At 38.6% G+C, this 27,175-nt stretch overlaps 1 protein-coding gene across 1 annotated transcript in view; it reads left to right on the top strand.

The window, feature by feature from the left end:
- The window catches only part of LOC131027221 (proteasome subunit alpha type-2-B), a 67,567-nt gene extending 44,173 nt beyond the window's left edge, over positions 1-23,394 (top strand). The window contains exons 5-11 of the mRNA XM_057957228.2: positions 865-940; positions 21,084-21,151; positions 21,361-21,430; positions 21,895-21,980; positions 22,521-22,583; positions 22,702-22,767; positions 22,889-23,394. Coding sequence (XP_057813211.1) covers positions 865-940; positions 21,084-21,151; positions 21,361-21,430; positions 21,895-21,980; positions 22,521-22,583; positions 22,702-22,767; positions 22,889-22,937 — 478 coding nt within the window. The 3' untranslated portion in view covers positions 22,938-23,394. The remainder of the gene's footprint in view (positions 1-864; positions 941-21,083; positions 21,152-21,360; positions 21,431-21,894; positions 21,981-22,520; positions 22,584-22,701; positions 22,768-22,888) is intronic.
- The last annotated feature ends 3,781 nt before the right edge of the window (positions 23,395-27,175 follow it).

Genomic DNA, 27,175 nt, shown 5'->3' with positions numbered 1-27,175 from the left:
GGGACATTCCCACTACATTCCTGCATCATTGCCCCTGGGGGCGACTGGGGGATTGGGATTCATCTCCATGAAACAAAGGTCACAACCAAATCCATATTAGAAACAGGCCTCCCTCCACCTTCACATTGTTGTAAGGTTTCTTTTTTCATTTAGGTTACAAAATTGAGCCAGTTCTTGGCTTTGACCTCCTTTTAGCGTACTGTTTATATTTTCTCATTTCCTGTCTAAAATGACACGGTAACATGCTAACTAGCTGTTATATGCTACCCAGGTGATTATCATTGACACGGAGGAATGGAATACATGGTATGATAGACATGATTGACAGCAAGGCTGTGCATGGTTAGAAATTGTTATGTCTTGCAACTTCAGGAAGCATCTTTGAATATTGGAGAAAAATTTGAAGGGATAATCAATAACACATCTATATATTGACACAAACATTACTATAAAAACATCCTGAAACCATGGTAGGAGGCTGGGCTTGTTTAGTTGAATGACATAGCACGAATTTTATCTAGTTGGAGGATGTCTTTCACGTAGAAAGGCCAAATTATGTATGAAAGTAAGCTTGTAAGGATGATAATGAATTTAATATAAGACCATTATCAAGGGCTACATGTTGTATGTTCTAACAAAAATACATCCCTTAGTATAATGTTTTTAGTGCTTGGATGAAGGATCAATTTTTGCTGTTAAGTAAATTTGTTTCTATGTTGACTGATTATTTTCTTGTGGCAAATAGGAGGATGGAACTTAATCTTTGACTTTAGTAACATGTATGAATTTTTCCTTTACAAAGATGTAATTATTTTGGTGTGGTGGCTTCTTATTTTTTGTTTCTCTTTCATTGTTTGCCTCTAGTGGAATGGGCCCCGACTCTCGAGTACTAGTGCGGAAAAGCAGGAAACAAGCACAACAGTACCATAAATTATACAAAGTAAGATTAAATATGCATTATCCTTGATATGGTAAACATGTAGGCTGTCAAAACTATTGTCTGTGGTTCAGAATTCTTTACTTGATATTATGGATTCATGTGTTATTTTGCTGCAATTTCACAGCCTTAGTACTGAGTCAAAGTTCCAATTTGTTTAAAAAAATTCCTCGTGCTTAAAAATGAAGTTGAATGGTTGGAATTTGTAAAAACATGTACTTAAAGAATATATGTAATCCTAATATTCAGGGCAGCTTTTATTGATCTGTAATGCAGCCAATGGCATCAGTGTTTTCCTGTTAAAAAGCTTAATGCAGATGGAAGTTTTTTGGAATGAACTTGAATAAATCTACTAAATCTGTGGCCTTGGGAGTTTAATGTAATATGGGCACAATGTCTACTAATTTTTGTGGTCTTTGAAGTTAATATAAGATGTGCAAAATGTCAAACAACATGGAATATACATGTGCCACGTGCAGGAATTCAAGGACTTAAAAAGATACAGAGAGCTTACAAGGGTAGAACTCATAACTTCAAACTTGTGGAGATGGGTCCCGTTGATGGTGTTTTTACGTGCAATGCAACACATAATAAAATACTAAGTATTCTATCCTCTCTTGAACAAAGACTTCCAAATGCTAAGCTGCGTCATCAAGTGGGACAACTCCAAGGTTCTCCAATATCAGGTCTTGACATGCTCTTGGACAGACTCAATTGTTTGATGTGATATTGCTGGATTCACAAGGTGGATTTACGTTGAATGCTTGAATAATATTGCTGGAATGTGGAATTTTCATTTGATTTGAAAAAAAGGAAAAAGGGATAGGGTTTGAGAAAGCTATTCTATTCCTATGAATGTAAGAGCAATGGACAATCTTTGGTGGAATTCAACTAAGTCTTGCTTTGACATGTAGCGAACATCTCCACAAGACTAGTGCAATCTCCTAAGGATAGCTGTCATGTCCCCTCCTTGATTGTTATATATAACCTAAATGAAACAATTATTATTTATTAATTAATATAATATTATCAACGAATGATTATTTGAAATTATTAAATATTTATTAATTTTTAATTAATATTTATTTATCAATAATAATATTCTTTTTAAAATAATATTATATTACATAAATTATAAACAAATATTACAAATCTGTCATGCCCCTGTATCAATTGATATGGTGATGTTTTGATAGTTGATTATTTATTTAATATATTTGATATAGTAGTTGATTAATTATTTATTTAATTTAATATATCTAAAAATAATAATAATCACTGATTGGTTAAGTCAATCAGTAATCTCCCTAAACATTGCCAAAACAGAACCATATGGGGGATGGGCTCACCGAACACTATTGCCTTTAGCGTAGTGGCTGCATAATTCAAGTCTACATCAAATCCAAACAACAAACATCGATTATCTTCATTCTAACATTTCAAACAGCGATTAATGGTGATTCATGGAGAGAATAGCAATAAGTGCATGGGGCATTGCTTTGGTTGGAGAATAGCTAATAAGTTTAAATGCAAACATGTGCGATTTAATTAAGGAGACATTACATACGATAAACATTAACCTATGGTTAATACGTTTATGTCAGGAATAAGGTTCTTATTCAATATGCAAAGCAAATTTATGAATTGCGAGTCATTTGAAGTGGTATGAGATTTAAGTGATTAAACAAAGAAGCGTAATTTTGATTAGAGACTACTCTTCAAATAGTGCGTGTCATTAAGATAGAGTTTTATCAGCTTGCAAGGAGACGCAATTAATGACAAGGCACCAATCGACTTCATGTGTTGATAATCAACGATTCATTATTAAGCATTATATCCAGCAAGTTTACTGTTCCAAAGCAGCTGTTTCCAAGAAGTATTTGGGTTAATGTTTATTACATCTAAGTGGTGATTTGTCTAAACAAGAACACACTTAGCAATGTCAGTCCGAGCTAATCAAGAGGTGCATTCATTTTGTATGAAGAGTTATGAGCTTTAATGTAAAAGACATGTCTCTAAAGTGAATCAACTTACTTTAGAGATATAAAGAAAAGGAATCAAAGCATCCAGTGACACCACCACGAATCAGATCAGATCAGAACTGTTATTAAGTTACAGGCAGTAACATCCTTGTTCTTGGTGGTATGCATAGGAATGTGCTTAATATGAATGCTTAATATAAGAAACACGATGTAGAACTTAATAATAATAAAATAATGATTATAATTACTATAATATTTTATAAGAACTACTCTGCAGTAAAGTAGATAGTATATATATATATATATATATATATAGTAATTCAAATGAACAAGTAAATCTGAGATTATAAATCAGATTGAATTATCAATTCAATATCAGGAAGAAGATTATGTTATCACTGATTGGATTCATATTAAGATGGTTCTGTCTCCTAATCAATGTAGTTTAAGACATAAGTATGTTGAGATGGATTAATTATGGTTAAAACAGGCCTAAACTTAGTAGGGGACATTACAACAGCTTTATGATTTTCAAATCATCACCAAAAGCATAGACACCATCAAGTTGATGCATATCAATGAAGAAGCGATAATTGAAGTTAAGCTTGGCTAAGATGGATCTAGTTGACTACGCAAGCCACTTTACCATTGGCAAGGTGTTAGTAGTATGGATGTACAAATTTCACCATTGATCATACACAAAGTTCTTCCATTCATTTAAATAACATGAAATCAAATTGAGAAGTAGAGACCTAAGTCACAGGGTTTGGCGAATTTGATGGATCAAATTCGAAATCCGCCGACTTTTTAAAAACCCAGAAAAATTTGTTTAAGTTCGTCATATGGGATAGAACTTTTTCAATAAAAATTGTATTGGTAAAACCATGAGCTCCATTTCTACGGATCTGGGAAAAAAAACAACAAGACTATTCAAAGTCGAGTCCGGGTTTTCTTTTCACCGACAGGTTTTTTAGTTTCTGCAATCATAGATTTTTTCTATTGCTTTGCATACACTTCACCTACTCAGTCCTTCGATGGCAACAAATTCTCCCTGACGCACCTCACGCGCTCGACTATTCGACTGCAAAGAACATTAATCATATTTTTTAATCTAATCTGTTTTTTATTTATTGTATGATGTAATTAATTAGTTTTTCAAATTGAAATACTATCTATTAATATTTCTAAAATAATTTTATGAATACGTAGTATCTTACTCAAGTTATTAAAATATAATTTATTCAAATAAATTAACTTTTAAATATATAATAGTGATAATGAAAAGTTAACTATACAATGCTTTAAGTTTTATTATTGTATTAATTATTTACTATTATTTAACTTTTTAAAATTTGTGCTAAGATGATTAGTTATTACTATTAAATTAAATATATTTAGTATTTATTATATTGAATTAAAAAAAATTAAATATATTTATATTTTAATATTTTTTAAATTTATATTAAGCGAATTTAATGTCGAATGTTTTTCTGAACTTCTTACCCTTGTCGAACTTCATCCGAATTTTGTTGTTGTCGAACACAAACTCGAACTTGAACCTTGTGACTTAGGTAGAGACCATGCAAATTGTAGAATCAACATATAGAATTCACCATATCTTCAATGAAGTTTACATGTCTTTTGCAACAATATCTTGGCAACAATCTTTACCTTCTCTTCCTATTCTACTCTAATTGCTTACTAGCTAATGTCTATTTGCTATTTATTTATTTTTACAAATGAAGAAATGGAGCCTTATATAGTGCTTTCATTACAATTCAGTGGCTCAGATCGATTCACAATTAATGGCCAAGATCAAAAGATAGAAACCCTAATTAGGGTTTGTTACACCCATTGCAAAGCATCTAATGCTTGACCAATGATAAAATTATATTTGATGGGACATATTGTTGCCGGGAATAATTGATGTTGCCGGGAATAATCATTATGTTATGTTGTCATATTATGTTTATGTTGTCGTCGGTAATAATGAGTTACAGCGGTCAGTTAGTTAGTCGTCCCGAAGGGCAGTTGGACACGACGGTTGGTCGCACCCCTTCGGGTATTATATGTTGCATACCATTCCTTCTTAGTATCATCAGAATAGTCGGGTCAGATGTAATGTTATAAGCACTTGATGTACATGGACTGTTGAATTAATACAGAGACTGGTTATTTAATATATTTCCATTATGTTCTGTGTATTTACTTTCTGCATTTAATCGTTTGCCCGTATGGGGCAAACATTTGGCGCCGTTGCCTAGACGTACTCGGGAACGGAAGACGCAGATGGCGCAGGGACACGATGGGCCTATCGGTTGGTGAGATAAACCCAGAGGCTGACGACGCGCAAACCGAGCTCTACAACGGAGAAGACACTGCGACGAGGGAATTTTCAATTCTGCTCCAGGTAGCCATCAAGACATACGTCCGACGAGAGGCCACGGAGGCGGAAATCCCACCAAGTGCTGTGTGGACAGCGCTGGAGGTTAGCCCAGCAGTAAATCAGTTGATGAACCATTTTCCCCGGTTGCTTGCACAGGATCGCTGGCACAACAAGTTCGCCTGGAGGAGATTGCCCAGGAAGAGCGACGCCAACGGATCCTTCAACAGTACGAAGATAGCAGCCGACGGGAAGCAGAACGGGATGGCGCCAGGCCAGGAAGGAATTGAACCTTGAATCTTCTATATTCAAATAAAAGTGTCATTGACACGAGTTGTATCTGACGAAATGAATTAATAAAGACGTGTTTTGGTTTATGTATTGTGAATTATGGAAATGTACGACAATTAATGCCCAACCTATTAAATAAAGATAGAAATAAGAAAGCAGAAACGGACGAGTGGGAGGCCGCACAGAGGGCCTTGATTCTGGAGCAGCAAGTAGAACGTAGACGGAGGCTGAGGCAACTTGCCGAAGGACGACCTACCGAAGGGTGGCCCGAGGGGAACCAAGGAGGTGTCACGGAGGGTGCAGAAGTCGAGGGAAATTTCTATGCGTCGTCGGAATACCGCAGGGTGAGAAGCCACGAAGAGTTTCTGGAGGAAACAAGGTTACGAAGGAATCTAGTCGAAGAGACCCGGGACCAGTTTAGAAACTTATCCCTTACGCCACGAAGTGAGGATCACCAAAGGAAGCCAGGAGTGGGTGCGGGTGAGACCGGAGGGGAGGACAACCATACGGTTATTGGTGCCCCACACAACAGGCAAAACACCGTACCTCCAGTCACCTACGCAGGACACACCACCGGCGCCAGAGGGAGCGGCGCACAGACGCAGCCACAACCACCTCCAGGAAGACGACCCCCCTCGATGGCGGGCAAACAAAAGTTGCCTAAATTCAATGGAGATGGCAACGATGACCCCGTACGGCATTGTCGTACATGTGAGACAATATGGTCAGCCAACAGGGTAGTTGACAAAGTGGATTGGGTGGTGTAGTTCTCTGCCACCCGGAGAGGAGTAGCCATTGATTGGTACTCTGATGTGGACAAAACAAAGGTGGGAACATGGGATGACCTACAGAAAGCTTTTGAGAAGGAGTTTCGACTCCTTCGAGATGATAATGAGATCGTGGCGGAGATACTAAACACAAAGCAGGGAAAGCACGAAACAATGCGAACATACAATCGACGATTAAAGGAATTATTGGGGAAGATGGAAAACCAGCTTGCTATGGACTAAAGAAGAGATGGTTCGTGGAAGGGTTGCGGTCATCTCTGCGGAAGAAGATGAAGATTGTACCGCCCACTTCATACGATGACGCATACAACTGCGTGATGGATTTGGAAAGTGAAGACAAAACATCACGGAAGAAAAAGGACAAGTCCTCTGGAGAAGAGGAGTGCTCGGGAGAAAGCAGTAGTGACGAATCATCAAGTAAGAAGGTGCAAGCTCTTCAAAAGGATATGCGCCGTATGTTGAAGGAATTTAAGAACATGAAAGGAAGCACGAGCAAAAACGAAGACATGTGGTGCACTGATTGTAAGGAAGAAGGCCACACAAAAGGCACTTGCCCGAAGAAGGCCTTTTGTGAGATTCGCCAAGTGATGGGACACTCCATCAAGGAATGCCCATACAACATGAAAACCCGAAGTACGCAAATGAGCCAAGTGTTGTTCACTGAGCAAGCCACAAAATCCGCACCAGCGGGTACGACCCAACAAACTAACACAACGACATCATCTGGAGGTTACCGGGACAACAGACGCGGTGGCGGAAGGAATAACAACAATAACAATAACGAAAGCCGTATCCAGTATGACGCCGATGGTCGGCCAATGATCCAATGTAGGGCCTGTAATCAGTGGGGGCACTTCGCTCGTGATTGCACGAAGGAAGCCACCCCTCAGCACCTCTGCCGATGGTGTGGGCCAGGAGACCATGAGGACGCAAATTGCCCAAGGCAGGGGTTAATCTCCTCAACATTGAGAAGTTTGAGAAGACGGGCGAGAAAGAAGTACTGGTGGTCACCCGCGCTCAGACGAAAAAGGCCACTTATCCCGACCCCCGTACGGAGAAGGAGAGATTACGGGAGGCAAAGGCCAATATTGAACGTGAGATGACGACCGAACGACAGAACGAGGTGGTGAGTACATCATCCCGTACGGAAGCTGAAAATAACATCATTGGGCAAGTATTGCAGATGGAAGTACCTATAAAGGTAAAGGACCTTCTAGAAACAATGCCACAGTTAAGAACCACCATTTTTAGTTCCATACAAACCACTGTACAGGCACCTTTGCGTGCCACACGGGTGGAAGTTCCGGTCAGCCCCTCGGTTGACCCAATGTTGTTGGCCTTAAATAGTGGTCAGCATCCTGCTGTAGTAGAGATGGGAATTCTCGGGGCTATCCTCAAAGACACCATCGTGGACGAAGGTTCGGGGGTGAATGTACTGCCAGAGGATACGTGGAAGAAGCTGGGGAAGCCAACACTATGGCCACCCACGTTCAACTTGGTAGGTGCAGACCAGCACGACAACAAGCCACTCGGCACCCTGATGGCCCAGCCGGTCACCATCGGCACGCAATCCTTCATACTAGATTTTGTGGTAATCCCACTCAAGAAGAAGGGGTACGACGCCATCTTAGGCAGAGGGTGGCTGGTTACAGTAAAGGTGAACCACGACTGGAAAAAGAACACCCTTTCTATGGAGAAAGGGGGGTGGAAGTACACCATTGATCTGAGGACCCAGGTTGTCGGCGAGGAACTGGCATCATCTTGGAATCGGAGGGTGAAGGAAAAGACGACTTGAGCGACGAAGGACAGGGCTGCAGGGAGCCCAACGACGAAGGGATTCTCAAACTAGGAGAGTGCTCCGAGGATGAGACAGGGTCATTGAACGGGCTCTTCCACTGGCAGATGGAGGATTACAAAATGTTCTAGAGCTACAGGCTCAAAGTAGAGGAACCAGAGCAAGTAACAAAGGAGGTATACCTGCCAGAATACAGAGAATATTGGAAGGGAGACGCCCCAAACCTCGGTGACGTAGATAATCCCAAGATCATTTGTGTTGGCAACAATTGGAACCCTGTGTGGAAGGCCGCAACCTTCAAAATCTTTATTCTTCTTCTTCTTCTTATGTACGGGAAGGAGACCGTGGTCTCTGTAGAATTTGTGGTTCCAGGTCTTTGGATGGCCTTTGAAAATAGACTCGACACCAACGGATCCAAATTGAAACCCTACCACGCGAAGTGCGTAGGGGACCCGAGAGGATGGAAGGGGACTCGAGAGGCCGGGCAGGCGACTTGAGAGGCATGGGACCAACGCGGGAGACTCTTGGGCGAGGGAAACCGAGAAGGATGAAGGGCGATCCCAGAGACAGGGGACCCGAGCCGAAGACTCTCTAGACAACTAAATTAGGAAATTGAAAAAAAATAAAAATAAAAAATTATAGCCGTACGGGTCTGTACGACAGTTGACCCTACGACTGAAAAAAAAAGAAAAAAAAAGAAGAAGAAAGCCACGGTGGAACCACCGTGCGGTGGCAACACTGACAGTGGAACCACTGTACGGTAGCACCACCGTGTGGTGGCAATACTGATGGTGGGACCACCAGCGGTGGAACCACCGTGCGGTGGCAACACCGGCGGTAGGACCATCGTACGGTAGAACCACCGTGCGGTGGCAACACCGACGGTGAGACCATCGTGCGGTGGAAACCACTGCTACCGCAAGGAATAAAGGTGCGGAGCGCGGAGACATAAAACGCAAACATAAACGCAACACCGCACAAACAAACACAACCGTACCGTGGAGGGGTGTTGACCGCACGGGAAGGTGGCCGTACGATTGGAGGTGCCAGTGCTGTTGTTGACCATACGGGGAGGTTGTATGGCCGGGGTGCCATCGGGGACATTACAGGAAAAAAAAAAACAAAAAAAACGACGACTAGATTTAAAATCATTCGATGGAGTCTGGAGCCAGGACACTGCAAATTTAGAGTGGAGAAGAAGGGTTTTTGCATCTCAAAATATCACAGAAATGATGTGCGCCATGGACTTTTGTGTGGTTCTGAGGGTTGTAAATTGGTGTTGGCAGCAGGGGCGCTGCCTCTTGACCCCCGGAGCGTGTGAGGGGTGCTGCCCTCGGACCCCGTGAGGGGCGCTGCCCCTCGACCCCGCTGGGGTGCTGCCCCAGACCCCGCGAGGGGCGTTGCCCCTCGACCCCGCGGGGGTGCTGCCCCTCGACCCCACTAGGGGCATTGCCCCCAGACCCCCAGTTTATTTTTGAGCTACAATACACTTGTTGGAGTTGGGCGAAGGGCATTAGAGATGTCACGGTAAGTGTTGCGGTTGTCTGTACTGTGAGAAGGAAGCCTGAAGCTAAGCATTGGTGAGGGAAGGCATTTGCAGGTCCGCGCAGTTGTATGACACCAGGGAGTTATTCAGTTCAGTTTTTAGCCTTTGGGGAGTGTGATGGAGGATTTGAGGTGTCTCCTAGCCTTTGTGCCAGAGGGTTGTGGCCACCTCCAGGTAGGAATGGTACGCTTGAGGAACTTGGAGTATGTCTCGGCTGGACGTGAGGTTGCCTTGGTGGATGCACAGAGGGCTCGAGAGGAGCTGACCACCAGGTTGGAGGCAGTAGTAGCGTGAGACTTAGCTCAGCGTACCCAGGAGTTGGATGCTGCGAGGGCAGCGCCGGTGGCTATCGCGGACAAATGGGCTAGGGAGAGTATCATTTGAGTAGCAGTTGGTGGAGGCTGAGACTGAAAAGCGTGTTTTGCAGACAAGTTTGGTTTAGGCACAGGAGGACTGTGATGTCAAAGGAAGCACTAATGGTGAAATCCGCACTTGAGCATTAGATGGTAGCAGACAAGGGTTTTCAGGCGAGGACGCAACAGGTGTATGAGTTCCACGCTCGACTAGCGTTCGGAGTTCCTGCAGTTCTCTACCTTGGTTTTGTTTAATGTCATCTCTATTTTGTATTAAGTCGTTTGGCGTCGACTTCTTTTCTTGGGGGGGGATGATGTTGCCGGGAATAATCATTATGTTATGTTGTCATATTATGTTTATGTTGTCGTCGGTAATAATGAGTTACGGCGGTCAGTTAGTTAGTCATCCCGAAGGGTAGTTGGACACGACGGTTGGTCGCACCCCTTCGGGTATTATATATTGCATACCATTCCTTCTTAGTATCATCAGAATAGTCGGGTCAGATGTAATGTTATAAGCACTTGATGTACATAGTCTGTTGAATTAATACAGAGACTGGTTATTTAATATATTTCCATCATGTTCTGTGTATTTACTTTCTGCATTTAATCGTTTACCCATATGGGGCAAACACACATGTCCTTTGAAAATTCAACCAATAGAGGGCAGCGGTAGGTGCATCGAACTTTGTGCCCATGTGGTAGTTATCTTCTTTGTAGGTTGAGTCAGGTTCATTGAATCTGGACACCTTATCTTAGAATGTTTGGATAAGTGATAACTGGGCACTACCTTAGCTTACTCGATCTTTGTAACTCATCACAAGTTGTAGATGAATGAGGCATATCTCTTGATACTCAACATTTCCAAGTTCTTGATGTGATGATGACTTTGCTCATGCTGATCTTCTAACTTTGATTAACTCTTCTGAAACAATCTCCTATCTTGATCACTTCTGTCCTTCTTGAGCTTTCATCTGGCTATAGTGGCAATGATTCTTGGATTTCTGGAGGAAATTCAAGATTGTGAAAATTTCTTTTTTAAGTGCTTGATGAGGGTCAACCGTGCTCAGCTATGCTCTTCCTGTGAGAGTTGTCTAAGTTAGTTTTGTAAAATGACATTTGATTTGCAAATAAAACTTAATAATTTAAGATACGATTCATAACCCTAGGGTGACAATCCTAACCCTTAACATGCAATATGATCATCTATGCTAACAATAAGTCCTTGTAAATGCTCAAAAGATGATCAAAGTTCATTAAAAGAGCCTCCTATGATCGAAATTGACAAATGATAAGATATACCAGCTTTAGGTAAGGTCTGATTTTCTTAAAATTATAACTAAATGAACTTGTCTCAGACCTGCAAACTGATTAAGAATGAGCTAGTAATCGATCCTTGGGCTAAATTGCCCTCTTTCAAGGTCTTGGTAATATCGACTTGGGATTGTGTCAAGTTGCAGATGCAGGACTGCCGATTGCTTCCAAATTCGCTGCTGATCAATGATAGCTTTGCTGGGACTTAATTCGCTGCCGTCTAACCGTCTCAATATCGCTGCCTTCACTAACAAATTTGTGGATAAATCTAAGTCAATTCGTTGTAAACAAGTTCAACACCTTGGACATATTCATCTTACTCCTAGTCAAAATTGCATTTTTGGATGGGTTCGTTGTGGCTGTGTATGCTTGGTGCAGCCTGGATCAAGATCGCACCCCAAGGTGGATGCGCTGGACCTATGTGTAATCCGAACTTGGATTGGTATCACTGCTGGTGTGATTCGCTCAATCTGAAAGTCGCCATCTGCAGTGACAAATTCGCTGGCTCTAATCAAAATCACTGTTGATTGTGGTTCAATGACAATCCGATTTGATCAAAATAGAAATCGCTGGGACTCAATTCGCTGATGCAAATTGAATCGCTGCAAAGGCAATGAGAATATCGACCTAATGTTGATCAAATGAAATGATCAACACAAGTTATAGTAATGATAACTTGATAACTCATCACAGGCGCCTACTAACTTTCATTTAATATGTGGTAATTAAGGCAAGAGATCGATCTGATTGCATTCATTTAATGTTTATCATTTTCAAATTTTAAATGTAAGTATCCATTTCAAAATCATGGGGCCCGAAAAAAAATTGGTTTGATATAAATCACCCTTCTATATTAAATGTCTTGTTATCAATTCATAAAGGCAAACATCATTCATTTAATAAGGCTCAATCAATCATAACAAAGCAACTTCAAATTTTGCATCACAATCTTTAACTGCAAATGCCTAGCCCGAATTGTGAAAAGAACTTTGAATTAAATGTGGTACAACCTTATGCTGATCAAATTGAATGCTATGCCCCAATACAACGACTTTCATTAAATGCTTCACAATTTCCCCCTGAAGTTAATCTTGATCCTTGCAACTCACATTTTAAATGCGTGTGCCCAGCTTGCCTTGTGATGGTTTAGTCTTGAATTAGTCTTGAAGTGGCGCTGTCTATTCATGCATCCATCAAAACAAATTAATCCAAATGAATGCTTCCCCTTGCACGTGTGCTAAAGTTAGCTACATCTCTTGCTGGTTGCATCTATTAAATGAATTGCATCATTTTAAAATTCAAGGCGACATCTTTCTTCATCCTAAGGTGAACTTGCCTTGCTAGGAGAGATCGTTCCAATCATAGAGCATCATAGTCAAAGGACGGGACGTTCCTAGCTTAGGACGGGTAGCTTTGGTCAAAGGACAAGATGGTTCTAGCTTGGGACAGGTGGCTTTGGTCTAAGGACGAGATGGTTCTAGCCTGGGATGAAGCATTCCTAGCCTCGAAAGGCTTGATTTTTATGGCTTAGCCAAATTTTGAAATTAAAAGGTGAATCGCTCTAGCTTAACCATTGCAAATATAAGCTCACTTCATGCTGATTTATTCTAAAGGAAGACGCTCAACAATCTATTCTAGAACTAAAATGAAAGCAAAGAGGGGTCCCCAATTGCAATGTGGCGATGTGTGAAAACGTGACAACAGGTCTCTTACCAAAAGGCTGGACTAGTGTCTGCTACAGAACATAACGGTTTAAGATACCGTATGAAAATTGCATAGAGATAACTATGGATCCCATGAAAAAGTAAAGTAGTGTTTTAGATTCCTTATGGAATCCAACTCAAATGACTTTGTGCAATTGCGTTATCTTGTGTTTAATTGATTCTAGTTAAAATCCATTAGGGCTATTTGCATTATTGAATATTGAAATGATAATTCATTATTCGGTATTTTACAAAGGAGATGAAGACTCTTTATATAGAGATTACAAGAGGATCTTTCCATAATAGAAACGATCAAGAATAGAGACACAAAAGAAAACATTCTAAATAAGAACTAACTATTAAAAGGAAAGATCCTAAACTAATTAATTGAATGACCATTATAGAAACATTACAAAATTACTTGAATACCCTCCCTTAATGGTCATTCTACTAACTACCCTATAGAAAACTTGACATAATTTGCAAGTCATTTGGCAATGAATGCAAAAAGATTGCCCCTTTCTCTTCAGAACGCTTTGCGACATGAGCCTGCTATTGAGAGCCTTCCTGGTTTTGTAGAACTTCTGGATATGACCAAGTTTACCACAATCCTTCCAGCATGATGTTGGGTAACAAGGCTATCAACTTCTCAAAAACTTCAATTTTTGTTGATAAAAAAATCGACAAAAAATTGAAACCACGATTTTGTGGAAAAATTGTCAAACCATTGATGCAATGTTGAAACACACACGATTTTGTAAAAAAACTGGCAAAAACTTTTGGTTTGTGAAAAAACAAAAAAACCCCATAATCACGATTTTTAGGGAAAAATCATGCAAAACCCTCCTTGATTTTTTTTGGAAAAAATCATACAAAACTCTTCCATGATTTTTGTGGAAAAAATTAGAAAACCCATGAAAAAATTTGTGCGGCAAAACACCGGACATCACGCTGCAATAGGAACACTGATGATTTTTGTATGTTTGTGGAAAAAATCAGAAAACCCATGAAAAAATTTGTGCGGCAAAACACCGGACATCACGTGGCAATAGGAACACCGATGATTTTTGTATGAAAAAATCATGCAAAAAACGAACAGAAAAACCACCATGATTTTTTTTTTGATAAAAAATCAGAAAACCCCCAAAAAAGCAGCAGCACCCTTGATGATTTTTGTGGAAAAAATCATGCAAAACCCTCCAAAAGCATGAAGCCTTTGGATGTTGAAACCCTAGCCATAGAAAACAGAAAACCAACGATTTTTCTCAAAAAATTGTTCAAAAACTTTGCTGGTAAAAACTCTTGGTCTCCAGTAGAAAAAGCCATGAATTTTATTTAATAAAAAATCCGCCAAAAAATACTTCTTCACAAACCCTCATGACCAAGAACAGACCCAATTTACTTACAGAGATTTTTTCATAAAAAAATTGATAGAAATTTTTTTTGGAAAATATTTCCAGGTAGAGGACCACGAATTGTTGAAAATTGGTCAAATCAAAAATCTCCTTGACCCGCTCTGATATCATGAAATGATAATTCATTATTTGGTATTTTACAAAGGAGACGGAGACTCCTTAAATAGAGATTACAAGAGGATCTTTCCATAATGGAAACGATCGAGAATAGAAACATGAAAGAAAACATTCTAAATAAGAACTAACTACGAAAATGAAAGATCATAAACTAATTAACTGAATGACCATTATAGAAACATTACAAAATTACTTTAATAAATAAAACATTGGAATTTGCATTTCTGATGCATTTTATTGCTGTTAATGTTTTTACTATATTCCCAATATTGTCAAGATTAATAAGGGTAGCAAAAGTGCTCAAGCGAATGCATGTTAAAAGATTAGCTCCTATAAATGTATTTGAAAAATCCAAGTGTTAGGTCCAACATGACTTGTCTTAGGAGTGAACAAAACCTTGATCATAATGGAGATGTTGTATGCCATTTAGGACCAAAGCTAGGTTATGGCCACCATTTCTTTTTTACTACATGGTTGTTTTCCTCTGAACTAAATGTCTTAGAATGATGTTAAATACATATCAATAAACAGAAATGAGACCTTTGTAATATAAGTTTTGTAAATGGGAGTTGCTATGACCCAGAAAGTTGGTTTATCATCTACGGAAATGAAGGAAATAACAAGGATATTGAGATGAAATGTTAAGAGAATCTTCAATGGAAAATAGCACAGATTCGTTTACACAAAGTAGTAACTTAAGGTCATAATTTTTTATTTCTCAAATGCAAATATGGTAGATAAAAAGGTGAAAGTAAAGGTAGTCCTTTAGTTTGCTGCTAGGCAAGATTCTGGTTTAATGCGGGAGACCTCTTAGGCAAGCATTACAAAATAGGGTTGTTTTTACATTTAATATTGTTTTAAGGGATACAACCTAACCCCTCTCTGGATTTAAATGTGTGACCTCCATTTGCTTTCATCCTTATATTTCAAAATGAATTAGTTTTTAACTTTTTGGAAACAATGTACGTTAATACAATGGAAATTGAATTGTAGTAATTACCCTCGTAATTATGTGAAATGTAAGAATTAAGAAGTCAGTGCAAGCTGCTAAATCCTCTCTGACAAGGAGGCACCCAGCTATATGGCTGCTCCCAGGTGCATCAAGATCATCATTGTCATCCTTTAGTTGCTAATATACCTCCTAGATTATCAGGTCAACAATATTAAACATTTTCATTCCAACTGATTTATTTTGCATTTGTTCACATCTACATTAACATATTGCAATTCTCTATGAATAAATCAGTGTTTTCATCTCTAAGCTAGCAATCTAATGTGTATGTCAGTTAAATTCGGGTGTCTTCTCAACTAGTTTATTTTTCTTCCTCAAATGAATAATAAGTATGCATTTCATTTCCAGTTACAAATAAAGAGGAGTTAGTCACTATGGAATCATGGATAACTCTGATAAATTTTGAGAGCCCTATTGCTGAGTGTCGTTTCATATTGAGTCATGTCTAAATATGCTATTGTTAATTTTTTCCAACAAATGACTCACATCTGTGAAATATTAGGAGCCCCTATTGATATTTTTATTTATTAATTTTGAGTCTCAGTGTTACTATGCTTTTGTCAAATTTTTCTGACTAAATTGTGTATCTGCAATATAATTTACTTGTTGCTGACTCAATTACAATTTGTTTGCATTAGTTATTTTCAAATTCTGAATTTATCATAAATATCAGGAATGAATTGAAGTTGGACATATTGTTTACAATTGAGCAAAGCAGGTTAATGGGACTCGAGTATATAGTGAGGAACAAAAGCTAGATTAATGATACATTGTATGACCAATCAACAGGTCTAGAGGAGTAAATAAAATAGCTCCATCGTTGAGAACAACTTATCATCCTCATCACTTGACATTTACATAAACTGCTTGTTGAAAAATTCTTTTGCAGAATGACCTAAATTAAAAAATCCATGGAATGTAGTCTGCACCAGCATCAAATTATTTCCTAGGTAACTTAGAAGAAAAGCACCTATAGTGCCCAAGGACAAGAGGTCCCTGAGCTATTTAAAGAATACTGTCATTTGTCTATATCCTGTTTCACTAAAACGAGATTGCCAGAGACTGGGACTGACCCTCTGCTACATTCTATACCTTACTGTTTGGGCTGCTGAATAATTTGAGTTGATAGGCAGTATCAGGTGCATGGTTTTCTGTCATGTTGTGAATCATCCAAAACTACAGGTTACTTGGAATTTGGCACAGCTCATGCTCTGGAGAGGATGAAATGAAACAAAATTTATGTCCTCAAGTTACCAAAGTAGATCAGTGATACTAGAATGTCAGAAGAAAATAGAGTCTCTTAATAAGCAATAGATTCTCCTGTAGTTCTCATGTAAACTGAACATCTTCAATTGGAGTTTTGCCAGTTTCTGCTTACCAAAGCATGCAAGGTGTGCAAATTGTGTTTTCTTAAGGGGTATTGTTGTGACGTTTTCACACATCGCCCCATTGCAAATGGGGACCCCCTTCTTTTTAGGCCCTCCCGGTTTTTTGGCTTGTGTTTTGTGGTCTTTTCGCAGCAGTCTTGTCAATCTCTCTGCTTTGCAAGTGTTTGGGGGTCATATTGATTAAATCTGCTTTTTGTTTGAGCGAATTCGGCTATAAGTCTAGGACTCGTTTTGTGAATTTTAGGGTTTTTGCCTTCTTATCTAGATTAGGGGTTTCTGTTAGGGTTTTGGAAAAACTGAACATACGAATGGAATTAGGACCCTTCAAGGAACCTCCCAGTAAAATTTGAGCCAAAACGGAGCAACTTTCTATTTTTAGAAAGTTCCTATTTTTTAGGGATTTTACTATGTCTCGGATTGGTCTAATTTTGCCAAAAATTAAACTTACTATTTTTAGTAAGTTTCTATTTTTAGTAAGTGCTTTTCTGACCTATTTTGCCCAAACCTTGACATTTTGAAACACTTACTATTTGGAAAAATCTATTTTTGGCATGTTCTTCACAGGAAAACACTGAAACTGAATATCTTTGAAGATTGAATGTTCTTGAAGACCATATCTAAATCCGAAAGAGTCAGAAGGCAGACAATTTGGGTCAAAAAATGGTTAAGTTTGGAACTCCTATTCCAGAAGAGGAAAGCATGCAAAATCATCCAAGTCCAGAAATTCACATCAATCCACTAATGTCATCCTGATCCGAAAATGGCCTGAAATTTGACTAAGTTTGGAAATTTGGAAGATCTTCCAAAATCCAGAATTTGCATTATGATTCCTATGGACCTGAAACCACTCTCAAACATCCTGACAATATATATGTCATTTATACTTAAATGTTATATTTCATATATATATATATATCCTGACGAAGAGCCTGAAATGATGGAAAATTCTATGTGTCCATGGACATGGCCAAAATGCGCCCAGGTCAGGGCTGGGGCGCCAAAATGAGAAATGCATTCACAAGTGGAAAATTCCACCTCTCCATGGACATCTCCAAAATGCGCCCAGGTCAGGGCTGGGGCGCCAAAATGAGAAATGCATTCACAAGTGGAAAATTACACCTCTCCATGGACATCTCCAAAATGCGCCCAGGTCAGGGCTGGGGCGCCAAAATGAGAAATGCATTCACAAGTGGAAAATTCCACCTCTCCATGGACATCTCCAAAATGTGCCTAGGTCTGGGTTGGGGCGCTAAATTCAAGAAGGCATTCACAGGAGGGAAATCCATGAATCCTTGGCATGGTGAAAATTTCACCCAAGCTAAAAATTGAAATTTTGCTTAAGGCACAGAATCCAAGGAGTCAAGGAGGAATAAAAAGCAAAATTCCCCTCGGGCGAATTTTCGATTATCTTATTTTTAGACACCAAATCTCGACCAAATGTGGAAAATTTTATAGATTCAGAATCAGGGTGAAATTCTTCATCCAATGAACCTGGCTCCTAAATTTTAGGAGGATCCCTAAAAAATAGGGATGTTGAAAAGGAGACATGGACAATTCACAAAGTAATGGAAATTCCTTCCTTCAGGTCATAATTCCAAGAAAGGTGAAAAATTGACTAAGTGTTGGAAATTCCTTTCTTCATGACAGAGTTCTGAAAAAGGTGAAAATTTGGCTAAATGTTGGAAATTCTTTTCTTCATGACAAAATTCTTGGAAATGTGAAAATTTGGCTAAGTGTTGGAAATTCTTTCCTTCAGGGACAAAATTCCAGGAAAGATGAAAATTTGGCTTAGTATTGGAAATTCCTTCCTTCGAGACAAAATTCCAAGCAAGGAAGAAATACACCCAAGGATGAATTGAATATAAAATTTCTAAGGCAAGGAAGGAATCAGGGATGAACTAAACAAGAAATTTCCCCTCCAGGGAAAAAATTTGAAAAATCCATTCTCGGGCATCAAATCACATCCAAATTTCAAAAGTTTTACAGATTTGGATTCGTAGGAGAATTTTCTCTCTCCTGGACCATGGAACCCTAATTTGGAAATTTTCCTAAAAAATAGGAAATGTGCAGAATTGATAAAAAACCTTCTTCAAGCAAGGAAAGTTGAGGAGACTTCAAGAAAATTCTTCTTGAATCGATTTTTCCGTCCAACAATTCCAGATGTGTAGGAGCGGATATACGACGGCGGGGTCCACTTGCATGGCGAGGATCTATTGAACACGTGGCAGTAGAGTGGCACATTCATTACTGGAATATTTGACCAAATGGCGACCCGGTCATTGCATGTTGAATTTACGGTAGATTCCTTTTGTATGCAGCCACCGCATGTGGAAATGGTGGATCATTTATGACATAATGGGGTGATTTTTGCATGGATGAATGTTCAACGCATGTTGGGCGAATTTGAAGGAGGTGGTGCATTTAATGCGCAATGGATGCTATTTTGGGTACTTTTGAATTAATTGTATATGGGCATGATGGGTTATTAATTGGAGATTCCCACCTTATTGCATCATGTGTGGAGAATCTTTTAGGGAAAACCCTAATTAGGGTTTGCATGTAATCATGGCCCGAGGCCTATATAAAGGGGTGACCCCCTCATTTGTAAAGGGGAGGGAGCTTTGTATGAAATTGTTGCGATAAGTTTTTGAGAAAATAATAGTGAAACATTGTTCTCTGATGGTGTCCACTTGAGTTATTTTTTCAAAACTTGCATGGTTTCACCTTCCGCACTTAGATTAGAAATAGTGAAGTGCTTTGATTTCAATGGAGAATGTAATGGTGTCTGATGAATTTCCATGGTTCATACTTTTTGCATCTTGCTGATTGTAAGTTGCAGTGTAAAGTTAGTCCGAGCCCCTAAATTTGTGTTGAGTTCGATTGTGGATAGTCGTTTGGATTGCGCCGTTTTTGGGTATTCAAATGTACTTTCTCGATTTGAAAATCCTCTACCATCCCCAAAAGATTGCACCGGTTCTTGCGGAGCTGTAGTTGATCTTGGCGAAGCAGAGCTTGGTTTATTTGGAACTTGTCCACCAAAGCACTATTCATTGTTAGCACTGCCCTTAGGAGTAGATTTAGATCCTCCTAAACCCTTTCCCCTTTACTTTCAGTTCATTTTAGTCCGTTCGAAGCAGCAGCAGCATCGCAGAATTGTCATATCCGATGATGGAGTTCCAGCCACAACAAAGAAGTGAAAGAATGATGAAAACGTAAGGCCCCTTGGATTACCAGCAATCACATCAGCCAACTGAGTCACGTCCATAGCATAAAGGAACCTTGGAGTCGATTGTTTGAACTTCTTGCAATCTTAGCATGCAATCGTACTTTGATCAAGAGAGAATGAATGACCGTTTGGCAACTTTATTCTGTGTTAGACGCTGTCATAAAAAACACGTCAACAGGTATGAGGGCCAAACTCAATATGAAGTTGGCATTGCTTTCACAATTATCTGGATGAGGGAGTCTAATGTGATCTAACCATAGTGTTTCTGTAGATAATATGGAGCTGGGAGCTCCCCAAGAAATATGTAATAAATATTTTGTGAGAAAGGCCACTTTAGGAATAAGAGTCTGAGGGGAGAGCCAAGTCACCTGGATTAGCTGTGTTTGAGCATTTTTGGCATGCAAATTGATTAAAAACTGCTAAAAAATTAATTTTAATGTTAATGATATAGATTTGGTTTTTTGAAGATTTTTCTAGATTGAATTGTGAACTTAATATCAAGTTTTTTAATTTAATCTAGTCACCATCTATATATAATCCTTTTGGAAGTTCGGTAAATTGAATCACTTTTTTCTTTTCCAATTGTGTTTATGCCCGTTTCAAATCAATAAAAGTATTACCTAAATTGTTGGCTTCATATCAAGTTTTTCCTTGTTTGTTCAAATTGCACATAATTCTAATACATATTTTCATTTAATTCCCTCGAAATCAGAATATTGAAATTTCCTTCTTTGTGACTCTAATTATATTTGATTCTCTTCCAAATAGATAATGTTACTACCTGCATTTATCTTTCAAAGTACTTTATGAACATTGTTTTATAATATCTCCAGGAGCCAATCCCAGTGACACAGCTTGTGAGAGAGACGGCAACTGTAATGCAAGAGTTTACACAGTCAGGGTACGCTTACATGTGATGATGTTTTTCTTGTTGCATAGGAAATTGATCCATTCAAAATGTGGCACACATTGTAACATCATATTATCATTAAATTATAAGATTATTTTATTAAACCACAGGTACAAATTAACTTCTTGGTAATTACTTTTAGTGTCCTATAATTGTGCTACTAAATTATGACTAACGACAGCACTTGCATCTCTTTGCAGTGGAGTAAGACCTTTTGGAGTTTCTCTTTTAGTTGCTGGTTATGATGACAATGGTCCCCAGTTGTATCAGGTATTTCTGCGTAGCTTGTGTAGAATTTTTCTTCTTAACGATTTCATTCTCTTTTTGTAATATAATCTAAATAGCTACATTTATAATGTATATCATGTTACTAATTTATTATGAAATTATTCATTCTATTTTGAATTCTTTTGAAAATTGAAAGAGATCCATATTAACTGCAGCGCTGGAAAATATGTGCAACTAATTATTTATACCTTTATAGCATAAATTCTGTAGTATTGAAAAAATATTTAGATCCTTCTCTTTCACTTGTGCGGTGCACTGTTGAGTTATCAACTTATCAGCCATTAATGCTACTTTGTTCCAAAATCTTATATTACTCTTCTAACTTTATTTGTTTTCTGCATTATAATATAACTTGGTAGAATATGCTTTACATGAGTTAGCAATTAAGGATCATTTTTCTTGAACTCCATCAGCGGTATGAGATGTATTAATGGTGAATGAAACAGGTGGATCCTTCAGGTTCTTACTTTTCATGGAAGGCTTCAGCAATGGGAAAAAATGTGACGAATGCAAAAAATTTTCTTGAAAAGAGGTAATTTTGCTCTGGATATCTCCTGTATAGTAAATTTATATTTTTTATTATTAATTCGTTTTTCAAGCGTTCCTTCTATATCTGTGAATTGTGATGAGAGTGGATAATTTCCATTTAAAGATGGCACCATAATTGGCCTTGCTAATCACACATGAATAGTGACTTATATTTTGATGCTACATATAAGGCTGTCGGTGGTGAGGATGATAAATATCCTATGACCTAGTTTGATGCTTTATGACAATTCTTACAAAGGCCAAGAAAAACTCCCAAGAAGAGTTTTAGTGTTGGAGATAAATGATTAATCCAAGATGCTTTAGAGCGCAGATGCCTGTTACTAAAAGTTGTATGGTTAACTTTGAGACTACTATTCATATTGCAATTGGTGTTTTATACTGGGCCATTGATAGAACTTGATTTTCAAGTCTCCAAAGCAAGTTTCAGCTACTCCTGAAAGAAATTCTATGAGGATATACATCTTATTTCAACTTTTTACAGTTGAAATGAATTGTAGTTCACATGCTTAATGAATTGATGCAGATATACGGAAGACATGGAACTTGATGATGCAGTGCACACTGCCATATTAACACTGAAAGAAGGGTACGCTAATAGAGATACAAACTTTTTAAATGACATATGGAAAACATCTGACATGACTGTTTGCTCAATAATGTTTGCTAGCAGATTTAGTTTACAGTTTTTTCTCTCTGTTATGTAGTTTTGAAGGGCAAATTTCAGGAAAAAACATTGAGATAGGAGTCGTTGGCACTGATAGAAAATTCAGGTATGCATTTGGCTAGTTACATTGGTTTTGTTTAATCTTATAATAATCATTTTTATATATATTCTAGATTAAAACAATATTTACAACTTATTGCAAATGTTTTTGCTGATGTCTGGCACAGAGTATTGACTCCTGCTGAAATTGATGACTTTTTGGCTGAGGTTGAGTAATTCAATTTACCAGCATACAAATTTAATATGCAAGACATTGTATATCCGATGGATATGCCTGTTTTGTATCAATGAGGATACAAGTTAAGCTGATAATTGTATTGAATTTTTTACAACAGGGGTGCAAAAAATGAAATTCTCGGGGGTTTATTTTACAAAGTTAATGATTTCTCAGTGTGCACCAAATTCTTGATGTTGGCAGCATGCTAAGTTTTTATTTTAAGAATTAGCTGTGAGATCTTTGCTTCACGACCGCTGTTTACAGTGGATATTGATCTGATTCATTTTATTTGAAGTCCTGGACTATTAAGCAGGACTTCAAAGGTGTTTGACAGGTCATAGAGATCGGAGTCCATGCTTTTTTCTTCTAAGATGTTAGTTTGCATCATTTAGCATTTTAGATGGGTCATAATATAGACCCCTTAATAATGGGAATATTAAGATTTGTTATGGATTAGGTGAGTTGTACGAATTTCATTTATGTTTTAGATGGTGAGGTTTTTTTCAACATTTGAAATAGTTTTTATATATGTTCAATGCTCATATGTTCAATGCTCCTGATCTATTGGCAAAGTGAATGGTTTTGAACGAGTGTACTAGGGTTCAAGTCTTGCTGAGCGCAAAGGTCCTAATATCATTAAGGATGAGGCCGAGATTGTCTATGCAAATTTGGCAGAATGACCAACCCATAGTCATTGGCTCTCAATCAAAAGAGGTTTCGAGTAGCTAAAGGTTCTTGTGGATGATACAAAATCCTCCATAAAAAAATAGCTTTATATTTATTTAGAAATTAAATTAGAAATATTGAGAGTAATTTTTAGTCTTGCTTTGGGGAGGAGTCTAGCTTCTACCTTAGGCAATCAGGCTGGATTATTTTGGCTACTAAAGGATATATCTTATTGTGTTTTACATTATATACTTATTTGTATTTTTTTTTGAATTAAAGATAGTTAATCAAAATCGTACAAATCAGAGTTCTAAGTAAAATAGATAATAGACCATGTAGGGCCTCAACAAAAAAGCAAATTGTGACCACACATGGTCAAGCTTCAAAACCATATTTGGCTTTATGGACAACAAAGTTTCTGGATATTGAGAATGTGTGTCTTTGTATATATGTATATGTATATGTACACGCATTTTCACACTTGTACTTACGCACCCGCACAAAAAAAATCTATAAGCCTGAACATGATATTAATTATTTAATAATCTAAACCAAACCTAATAGAGGGTGAATTGTGAAGTCATCTCCATCATTGATGTTGAAGCTAGCTCCATTATGAAAGCCAAAATCTTTCTTCAAAGTCTTTTCTAAATTTTTTATAAATATTGTGTCGTAACTTCTCTAAAACTCCAAGTAGCTCATGAATGGAAGGAGCCAAATAAGGAAGATTTTGAAGTATAAGAAGCCATATGAAACAAGACTTTTTTAGGCTCTAAGACATTATCCCAAAGAACAAAAAATATATTAGTCCATTGCTTTTGACTACAAATAATATCCCATATGTTATTAATATAAGCAAATGAACAATCATATTTATTTAACATTCTATACATTTTTTTTTGTTTTCACAGTTTAAAGCTTAGATCCACCTTCCCATTTAAGGAGGTCAACATGCTCCATCTCAGGAACACAAGAAAAAGGGAAGGACATGACCATGCAAGCCTCCCTAAGCATGGAATATGTACTCCATCGGTATTGAGGCTGCTTAAAGTTAGTACTAAGAGAGGTCCAAGAACTTAGGTGATCCTCTCGAAAACGCACATGATCCCTTTCTTGGACCAAGATTTGGTAGGGCAGCTCCGAATAAAAGCAAGAGGTTTACCTTTATGCGTAAGATTCCACCATATGGATTAGGAGGGGAATCTTTTTTTGTTATCACAATTAGCAATGTTACACCTAAGTAATTCCCAAGCTTTCCATAAACTTTTGAAGACATTGGATTGTGCAAGGGTAATAGAGAATTTGTTGTTCAAGAGATCCTAGAAGGGAAGACGCATCCAAGCCTTTGCTTGCTTAGCGACATTAGGATCTATATTCTTTTTAATGAGCATCTGCTAGGGCTCATTACTTTGTAGAGTATTTATTATCCATTTAACAACAAGAGCAATACCATCTTTCCTAAGATCTTTCAATGTAAGTCCACCTTGAGGATTCTCAAAACAACACCAGTCCCATTTAATAAAGTGTTTCTTCTTTTTAACTTTGCCATCAGTCCACAAAAATTGTCAGATCTTCTAAATCTCGTTGGTTTGATAGTTGTTGCTAGTAAACATTGTAGGAAGAAAGAACATGTCCTTAATCCAAAAAAAATCGCAATGCCTGCCGCTACGAAGCCTTCCGCCCTAAGGCCGTCTGCTGCGGCTGTTGCGAAGCCTGCTGCCCTATGGCCTTCTGTTGCAGCCGCCTAGCTTCGAACGACTGCGGATGTCGTCCTGCCTCCTCTCCCGAATGCTGCACCCCCTGGCGTGGCTGTTGCGATTGGGGCCTCGGCGAAGGTTTCTGTCCGTGCCTTGGCGGGGGGTCCAGGAGCTTCTACGCCTCTTGCCTCGATTGCTGTTGATAATATGGTGGATGGCAATCTGGTGCATCCGACGCCCTCAGATACTGATCAGGTTGCCCGTGGCTTGGGGCTTGTGGCTGTTACCGTGTGCAAACCTTTGGTTTTTAGGATGTTTGCTGATACTGAGAAGGAGGTTATCCACAACTCCTCTGTGTTTGAATCTCATGGTTTGATTTATAGGTTTCGGGGCTTTTGGCCTAGCCTCCCTCAGCTGCACACTTGGATTTCCCAAAACTGGGAACCACTCTTAAAAGGTTCAGTTAACATTTTTCCTTCAGCCAAGGGTTTTTTCATTGCTAAATTTGAATATGCTGAGGATAGATCGAAAGTTTTAAGTACTAATCCTTTTAGTTGGGAGGACAAATTTGTTTTGATGGTTAAACCCTGGTTCTCAAGTTTTAACCCATCTACTGATTCATTTAATGAGATTCCTATTTGGGTTAGGCTCCCTAACCTTCCCCTTCATCTATGGACGGATTCTCTACTAGAGGAAGTGGGGGAGGCTTTAGGTGAATTCCTAATGATTGATAAGGATTCTTTCCAAATTATCATTCTACTTATGCTCGAATATTGGTTAACATGGATGTTTCTAAAGAGCTTCCAACTGAGATAGAGATTGAATCTTCCTTGGCATCTTGGGTCCAACTGCTTGACTTTGAGGGTATCCCCTTTAGATTTCAAAAGTGCTTCCAGATTGGACATGTTGCTGCACGGTGTGAAACTGATAAAAAGAAAAAAAAATCTGCTTCTTGGTGGAAGGGTGCCTCCTCTGAACACTATTGTGTTAAAAAGATAAGCTTTTCCTAGGTGGTTGCGCAAGTTCCTCAAGCTGATGGTATTGTGCCTCTGGTTGCTGCCTCTGTTTCTGGTGTAGCTTTGCCTCAGGAGTGTGGATGCTTGCGGGGGCATCCCGACTGATCGTTTGAAAAATGCTGGATCTTCTTCTTTGGTGGATGGACTTCCTGCTTCCCAGACTGTTGCTGGACCTTTGTCTGATTCTCCAACTTCTGTTGTCCCTGCCTCTCTAGATGTTGGCTCTGTTCCTCCTGGTGATGGGAGGTCCTCCATTATGGACCCATCCTCTTGGCAAAAGGCTGCTGCTAGGGTTGGGGAGGGATGGATTATTGTTAAAAGCAAAAAATCTAAATTGTCCCAGTCCTCTTTTGATATGACTCTTCGATCCCACAAGGGCAGATCAAATTCTTGATCCGTCCTGATTGGGTTGGGGCTGCTGTCTTTTGCAGCCCGCTGGGTTTTGTTGGGGTCCCTTTGTGCTGTTCCCCCTTTTGTGTTTGGTTGTGCCATGTCTCTTTTGTGTTTTGTTTCTTTGAGTGGACTTTCAAGTTTATCTTTCGGTTCGGGTTGCAGGTCCTTCTAAAACCTGTCTTGTATAGGGTTTCTGGTCCCTTAAAAACTTGTTTTCCTTAATCAAAAACAATGTAGGAAGAAAGAATCTTCTAACAAACATCAATTCAAGCTTGTTAAGGAAAGAAGTTTATTCAATCTATTTAACTTATCAATTTTTTCTTTATTCCATGCCCACATATTCTTTAAGCACGGGTTAACTGCAAATGGATTCTCAAGTATCTAACGTACTTCTTGTTATCCTCCTACTGAAAATCAAATTTGTAAAACCACTTTGAGGAGTCATCTTTTCAGCCAAGCACAAAA

Source organism: Cryptomeria japonica, chromosome 2 (genome assembly GCF_030272615.1).
Source record: "Cryptomeria japonica chromosome 2, Sugi_1.0, whole genome shotgun sequence".
Lineage (NCBI taxonomy): Eukaryota > Viridiplantae > Streptophyta > Pinopsida > Cupressales > Cupressaceae > Cryptomeria > Cryptomeria japonica.
Note: the sequence above shows the minus strand (reverse complement) of the source record. Positions and strands in the feature narration are given on the sequence as shown.